Source organism: Petaurus breviceps, unplaced genomic scaffold, assembly GCF_028583685.1.
Source record: "Petaurus breviceps papuanus isolate PSGF00001 unplaced genomic scaffold, PetGlider_PUasm1.0 76, whole genome shotgun sequence".
NCBI lineage: Eukaryota > Metazoa > Chordata > Mammalia > Diprotodontia > Petauridae > Petaurus > Petaurus breviceps.
In genome coordinates, this window is record NW_027186473.1 from 43161191 (window position 1) to 43169716 (window position 8526).

Genomic DNA, 8526 nt, shown 5'->3' on the forward strand with positions numbered 1-8526 from the left:
CGGCGGGGCCTCCAGCCCGGCCTGGAGAGATGTTACGAGGGACCTGCAGGCGCAAAATCCCGCTCTAGGCCTCATTGTCCTCATCTATAAAATGGGGCTTGTAGAGACCCTCCCTTTACCCCTACCGGGCCGTGGTGGCGTCTGGAGCACGTGACAGGCCTTCCGGCGCTGTCACAACCGCGATCTCCCGACCCGTGGGTAGGAAACCGCTGTCGCCGAAGCACGGCTGCATGGGCTTCGTAACCTAGCGATCGGAGCTGTCTGAGGCCTTCAGAGTTTAAATGACAAGCCGGGGAGGGAGGAGGGGAGGAACGGAAAACAAGCTGCCTGCGGTGTGCCGGGATCTGTGCTCAGAGGCAGCACCTCGCAGAGAGCTCATTTGAGCCTCGGCATCCCCTGGAATGTAGGCTCTGCTGTTATCTCTGTTTTGGAGTGGAGCAGACTGAGACAGATTACGAGGTAGAATTTGAACTAAGGGCCTGCCGACTCCCAAGTCCAGCTCATAGGCTTGTGGAAGAGGTGGGCAGTTGTCGGACCTTCCTGGCCGAAGCCCAGGCCGCCTTCCCTCACCAGGGGCTTTCGAGGTTGTTCCTGCCTGTCGTCTGTAAAAGAAGGGGGTTGGACCAGATGGTTTCTGAAGGCCCTCCTAGGCTTGTGTCCTGAACTCCTGCTCTTCGAGGCCAGAACTTTGGAGCTTTTGCTGCAGCTAGGAAATTCACATTGTATTTGGGGTAGGGGACCTACTTCAGTATTGACCTTGAACGAAATCATTGCTCAGTGGGGCTTTTTTCTTCATCTGAAAAATGAGGGCATTTGACCGGGCTAAAGGCTCTTCTAGTACTAAATCCTATGAAACAAGCCATTTGTAAGCTTAATACATATAATATATACATATACATATATACATACACACATATGTGTCTATATAAAGCTACATACAGGTGCCTCTCACTGGGGCACTTCTGATGAACTCATCAGACCCTCTTCGGCAGGTGAGGCCCCACCGAGCCGGGAGCACTCCCTGGGGCGAGGTGGTGAAGGCCTAGGCGAGCAGGTCTGATGAAAGTCGCAGGAACTGGGCCAGCAGGGCTCTGGGGGGGGGGGGGGGAGGGAGGAGGGAGCAGGGAGCATTTTGGGTTAAATGACTTGCCCAAGGTCACACAGCTAGTTTTTGTGTCTGAGGCCGATTTTGAACTCAGGTCCTCCTGATGCCAGGGCCTGTGCTCTATTTACTTAGACACCTAGTCGCCCCTAGGCCTCAGTGTCTTGATCTCTGAAATAAGGGAGTTGAAGGTGCAAGACTTCTGAGGTTCCTCTTAGCTCTGATTCTTTAATCCTGTGATTCTAAGTAGTAGAATAGTATAGTCTATTGCAATTGCCTTCAAAATTAATAAAGGATATTTAGCACATAAAAATCCTATGCATAACATGTCCAAATCAGTTGCTGAATCATGTCACAAAAGACAACTAATACAGAAGATTCTATATTTGTCTCATCATTAGAACCAAAATATTCTGGGCCACTCTAAGCAGAAAGATGACTGACATAAAAAAGCACTTCCTTTTTACTACCTTGACTCCTTTCAACCTTGGGAAGGAGCTCCTTAAGATCAGGGGCTGTTTTGTTTGCCTTTCTTTGTGTCCTCATAGTATAATGTCTTGCACATAGTAGGCACTTAATAAATGCTTGTTGGCTGACTTTTCTGTTTGGAAACAAATCTTTTTTTATTAAGTCAGTTTGTTGAAATTTTTCCATATGGGAATAATCTGTGGCAAAACTTTAATATTACTTCATTCAACAAGTACTGTGCTAAGAGCTGAGAAAAGGAAACCATTTCTGCCTGCAAGGAACTTAGATTCTTTGGGGGAAAACAACATGAATGCATAAGGTAGTACAAAATATATGCAAATTAATATGATAGATTTACTACAGGAAGTAACACTTCAGCTGACTCTTGAGGAAGCTAGGGATTATAAGAGGGGGAATAAATTCCAGGCATTGTGGGATAGACTATACAAATTCATGGAGATGAAAAATGGAATAACTTTTGTAGGGAACAGCAAATAGGCCTGTTTGCATATACAGAGTATACATGAAAGAGAGTAATGAGCAGTAAATCCTAGAAAGGTAGGCCAGAGCCAAACTTTAAAGGGCTTTACAGGCCAAAGTTTGTTTATCATAGAGGCAGGTTGGGTGCCACTGGAACTTAGAGAAAAAATGATATGGTTTCATCTATACTTTAGTAACATCAGTTTGCCAGCTGCATGGATTATATTAGATTAGAGAGGGAAAAGACTGAAGGCAGGGAGAAGGATTAGGAGACAATTGTACTGGTCCAAGGCAAGAGGTGATGGCCATGTAAATAGAAAGGGAGAGATCTTGAAGTAGAATTGATGAGACTTGACAATTGGTTAAGGATAAGGTAGAATTGAAGCTATCTCCAAGGTTGTAAATCTGTGTGGCTGGAAGAATGGTGGTACTTTCAGCAGAAAGAGAAGTTAGGAAAAAGGTGGGCGGTGGGGGGGGGTTGAAGATGGTGAGGCAATTTATTGCCTACAGACTTTCATCACATTGGTAACATAAGACATAAGCTCAGGACCCACCAGGGGTGGATAGGTATATATGGGAGTGATAATATAATGTAAAGACCATGGAACTTCGAGTCACCTCTCTGGACCTGTTTCCTCACTTGTAAGATGAGAGAGTTGAACTAAATAATCACCAGAGTCTCTTCTAGGTCTACAGGGGGTTAGTTGGTTGAATCTATGGGGGCTGATGAAATCACCAAGGATGTGAGAGAAGAAGAAGTTCAAGATAGATTGGTGGGCTGCTTGTCTGCACAGAGGGTGGGACAGGGACAGTGATCTGGTAAAGATCGACTGATAAGGAATGGACAGATAAGCAGGGTAAGAACAGGGAGAAAGCACTGGGAAAAACCCAAATAAAAAGTTTTATGGGATGGCAGGGTTAAGTACAGGCTTTCTAAGAAAGGAGGGAGGTCAAGACCTCACTTTCCTTCTGGGCAACCACTTCCTTACAATTTGGTATGTTTTAAATCTTTTGTCCTTGCTGACAGACATTATAGGCTTGGTGACTGAAGCCTAATTTTAATTTTATACTAGAAAAATAGGGTAAATATAATGCATTTCCTAAATATGAATTTTGGATTACCTGCTTTGTATTATACATTCCACCCTTCCCCACACACCAAACCATATTTATTTTAGTTTTAAAACTACACACAAGAGCACCATTTGTAATAGAAGTAAAAACTTCAACAGCATTCATTCCTGGCCTTGTCTCTCATGAAGTAATATTTGTTAAAGCACATATATAGTGACAGTAAGGAAAATGCCCAAATGGCAGCCTTCTATTGCAGAGGAACTTTCCAAGGGTCCTAAGATGGATGGCTCTTTGATGCTGCTTTGTTCTTTTCCTGGCAGACGATAAATATCAAAAAGTGGCTATTATTACATTCACGTGATGCTCAGATAGACCAATAGTGTCCTAGAAAATTAATACAATATTTTAACATCAACTCTAGTTTATTCAAGCCATATTGCTTTTCGACAATACTGAATCCTCTGCCAAAGACTGCAAAGCTGAAGCAATATTCAAGATTCATTCCCTCTTTTCTCCCCTCCCCCCATATTTGTTTGGACCTTTATATAGTAACAGCCCATATTTGAGAGTGAAAGGACCTTTGTTTGGTCATATGATGGGATTCACTGGTATATAGTGAATTCCCAGATGAACAAACTATCTACCAAGAAAGGACAGCAATTTCAATGAAACTTAAAAGAGTTTTAGAGAGTTGCTTAAGAATAGTGATGGGATCAGCTAAACTGTATGTAAGTCCTCCCTGGGAGCTGCATACTGCCTTAGTTTTAAAATGTATTCTCTATTTTATTGTCTTGGTTAAATATTTACCAATTTTATATATACATGTATTTTTGCTTTTTGGAGGGGGGAAGGTAGGGCAATTGGGGTTAAGTGACTTGCCCAAGGTCACATGGCTAGTTTTTGTGTTAAGTGTCTGAGGCCGATTTTTGAACTCAGGTCCTCCTGAATCCAGGGCCAGTGTGCCACCTAGCCACCCCCACCACAGTATTTTAATCTGGTTCAAGCTATAGTGTTGTTGTGGCCTGTGTGTTTGATATCTCTGGCCTAGAAACACTTAGAGGTTAAATGATTTGCCCACCATCACAGAGGTCAGACTTCAGCCCCAGTCTTCCTGACTCTTAGGGCAGATTTCTAATCATTTTGCCAGGCTGCCTCTTATATAGTCATATGATCTAATACACAAACATGCCTTTTTTTTTTCTATTGCAGAATATTCATCAAGGACACTATATTCAAGAGAAAGTTTACATTCTAGGATGATGAATGCTGACATGGATGGTATGGTTACTGCTTTTGTCCTGGTTCATTATTTAATGGCTTATTTTGCTCTGTAGCCATTACTATCTTTTTTTTGTTTTTAACCACAGCTGTTGAGGCTGAGAATCAGGTGGAATTGGAAGAGAAAACACGACTTATTAATCAGGTGTTGGAACTGCAGCACACACTTGAAGGTTAGAAACTTGCCTATTATAATTTTCTTGAATGAAGTCTAGTCAACAGAGGATTCACTGGCACTGTACAGAATATTAGGTGAATGCCTTAAAAACCCTACCGAAAAAGACAACACTGTTGTGGGCTGCATTGCTTACTTTATTCCCCTTCTTAAGTTGGCATTAGCTATTTGCACAGAGGGAAAAAGCCTATAGAGGTAAGGTATAGTGAAAAGGGAGTTTGACTTGAGTCAGGAGAGACTTGAGCTTCTTTATCCACAAAATGGAGGTAATATTATTAACTGTAGTACCTAACAGGATTGTTGGGGGGCTCAAAAGAAATAATATATTATAATATATTAAAAATGCTTCACGAATTCATCAATGTCCATTTTTATTGGATTGAGTTCTTGATTTTGTCTTATATTTGGAACTCTTCCCCATTTTATCCTACATGAAGGAGGTAGCTGGATTTTTAAAAATTCTATTCAAAAAATATTTTTCCCTTCTTCATGTTCTTTTTGTTAATATTTCTCAATGTCCATGAGGGAGGAGTATTTTCACTAACACATACCTTTTTTCTAAGAAAATTGGGGAAGAGTTACATATTACCATATTTATTCTCCATTTTCTCAAATCTAGAAAATAAAGATGATACATGGGACATATTTAACCTCTGTGGTTTTTTATTATTAAAATCTCTTAATTTTCTTTTAATTTTAGTAGAATTCACATTATTTAATTTGCATGTATGATTAGGAGCTGCATAGCACCTTTGATGTTTATAAGGTTGAATGTTAGGGAAACTTATGGTTTCCAGATTAGGTGACTTTAGGGATAGATTTTGAACCTTCTATGCAACTTTTAAGATTTGTATGGAGGCACTGAGAGACTGAGTGACTTGCCCAGGGTTATACAGTCCTTATAGTTGGAGTAGTAACTTGACCAGGCCTTGCGGTCTTCAAGGCTGGTTCTCTATTCTGCTTTACCCTGTCTATATGAGCTATATATGTCACAATAAGGTGACAATATTCAAGTACAACATGGCTGTCAGTGAAGTAGTTTGTAGTGCAAGTATTATTTACCACCATTTTATAGATAAGGAAACTAAAGTTCAGAGATTAAGTGACTTGCTTATGATCACATACATAATTAGAAAGTGACTTGGCTGGGATTTAAACCCATGTTTTTTGTAATTCAAAATTTCTTCCTAACTTACCTATAAACCCAGCTGTTGGGATTTCAGGCATATTTTAGCCAAATAAATTTTTATTACAGTGCACTTCCACTTAGTATAGGAATCTATTGAAAATCTGTTGAGAATGTAAAATGTGTATATACTGTGACAAAATGGGAAAAGATATGTTTGTCAAAAAAAAATTATGGTTTGAATAAGCTAGAGTTGATGTTAAAATATTGCATTACTTCCTAGGATGTTATTGACCTATCTGAGCATCATGACTAATGATGGCCACTTATTGATAAATTTATCCATTGAATTTCCATATCTGCAAGTAAAAAGCTTTGCAGAATGTTACAAAGGTGGGAGTACAATTTTTTTGTTTCATACCCTGTTATTGGCCTGTCTCAAAACACAACCTGCTCAAATAGCATGATTTTTTTAGGTTAGCAAATATATTTTGTTAACTAAAAATCCATTCTGGTGTTAACAAGGTAATTAGGAACTTTGTCAGCTTTTCCTTTGTCTCTAGGATAAAACAAATGAGAAAATAGGATAGTTTTATTACAGTGAAATTCATGGAGCATTTATTGATTGGTATGTGAAATAATGTGGAATTGTTTCAAATAATTTATTGCTGTTTTTCTTTTTTTTTTTTTTGTTAGATCTTTCTGCACGAGTAGATGCAGTTAAGGAGGAAAATCTGAAACTGAAATCAGAAAACCAAGTTCTTGGACAGTATATAGAAAACCTTATGTCTGCATCTAGTGTTTTCCAAACAACTGACACAAAAAGCAAAAGGAAGTAAGGAGTTGGTTTCTAGTTTACTTCTTGGTATTGCTGCTGGGCTTGCTTGTTTTTCTCCTTTTCAATCTACATAGGCTCTCTACAAGTTAAACGTTAGTTTGTGGCATAGTTGAGTTGAGAGCATTAACATAATTGGAGGTGCCAGTGAGTTTATGTGTATGTTAGATTTTGAAAATGTGCAAATGTATTGTAGACACTTTATAATTATAATTGCATATATTTGTTAAGAAAACTTGAAGATGGATGTTTTGTCAATATTGGATTTAATTTGTAGGGTTAAGCAGATGGCTAACTCATTACAATAGAATTGCTGAAAGCTGGAAGTTAACAAAACAACTTCCATTTTGTGGAAAAGTGACCAAAATTATATTCTAAAATGTATAGCTTTATGTAACTTGCCAGCCATCTTGTGCCTCTTTCCATTGTTATCTTTGTTCTCATCACTACTTACCCTAAAATTTGGTCACTTAACTTAAAAACCTATTTAAATACAAGAAGAAGCCAAATCTTAGCTGTTTAAAATGAACCAAATAAAAGCTGTTGGCTTGCTCCTGACAAACTGAAGAAAACAGACAAATGGCATTTAGAAAAATTAAGATTACTCTTTGGAACTTCCATATATTATGAGAAAAAAAATAATTGCAGATTACATCTCAAAAGTAAATTATATGAGCAAACTGTAAACAAATTAGCTCTAATTACATCCCAGTCCCTGCCTAACATCTAGTCTCTCTGATCCAGCTGGGGTTGTCATTTAGGAGAAAGTGTGGGGCAGGAGTCGTAAGTAGTTTAAGCCTGAGTATTAGCCATTAGTCAAATATCAATCTTCAAGATTTCCAGTGTCCAGAAAGAGTAACATTTGCAAAAAAAATCTTTTAGAGTTTATCAGTATTACATGCTTAAAATGGCAGAGTTTTGCTTGTAGTACAAGTTAATTATCCATTTTTAAACTTCTTCCTAATTATCTCCAAACCCAACTATTTGGGTTTTAGGCATGTTTTGATAATTTTTTTTAATTCCAGTACAGATTCCACTTAGCATGGGAATCTGAGTATCTGTTGAGAATTAAATGTAAAACTGTTTTAGTTATGGCAAAGGTGAAGAGACCCTCTATTTATTGTCAGTTACAATATTGGCTTTTATTAGACTAGAGCCACTTTTAATCAAGGAGTGATCTTATTTTTTTGTATGGATATGAAATTAGACAAAGTGATTTTAGCTGCGTGTTGTGTGTATGTGTATATATACACACATATATATAATAGTCAAAGTAAACATTTTGCATCCCATTTGTGAACTTTTATCTAATTTATGAACACTTAAAATTGTATTGCAATTCTGAATTTCTGTTAAATAAAAGCTTTTTGGGGGGGGATTTTGTGTGACCCTCTTAATGCGGTTGTCAAAATGTTTGTATTTTTTTTTTTCCTCAAAAATGTCCAGTACATGCCTCAGGGATAGTTAACTGGCTGTGTAGTTCCTTCATTCTCATTCTTCAGCCTGTAGGCATTTCTAGTTTTGGCTGTGGTTATGGCCAAAACTTCCAGCCAACAGTAAAATCAACACTGCAACCTCACCACCACTCCAGTGAAACATGGAAATGTGAGGCTTCCTTCAGATGAGAAGCAAAGCAACCTTTTTCACAAAGGGGTTATTGACCCCCTAGTGAACGATTTAACTTTTAACTTGGCAACTATACCATTATTATTTGGGCACTGTTTTACATTTTCATCTAATTTATTTCTGATGCATATTTTTAGACTTTAAGCTTGTTTTTTAATGACAAAATTTTCTTGAAACATTTGTCAGAAAGTTTCCTTTTTTTGTCACAACATCTATAATGAAAAGTACATTACAGGGGCAGTTAGGTGGCGCAGTGAGTAGAGCGCCAGCCCCCGGAGTCAGGAGGACCTGAGTTAGGATCCTGCTTCGACACTTCACACACACACACACACACACACACACACACACACACACACACACAC

At 38.7% G+C, this 8526-nt stretch overlaps 1 protein-coding gene across 1 annotated transcript in view; it reads left to right on the top strand.

Moving 5' to 3' along the window:
• The window catches only part of SCOC (short coiled-coil protein), a 58820-nt gene extending 50885 nt beyond the window's left edge, over positions 1–7935 (top strand). Inside the window, exons 3-5 of the mRNA XM_069105409.1 lie at positions 4334–4402; positions 4492–4575; positions 6400–7935. Of these exons, the coding sequence (XP_068961510.1) occupies positions 4381–4402; positions 4492–4575; positions 6400–6542 (249 nt within the window). The 5' untranslated portion in view covers positions 4334–4380 and the 3' untranslated portion in view covers positions 6543–7935. The remainder of the gene's footprint in view (positions 1–4333; positions 4403–4491; positions 4576–6399) is intronic.
• Positions 7936–8526: the final 591 nt, after the last annotated feature.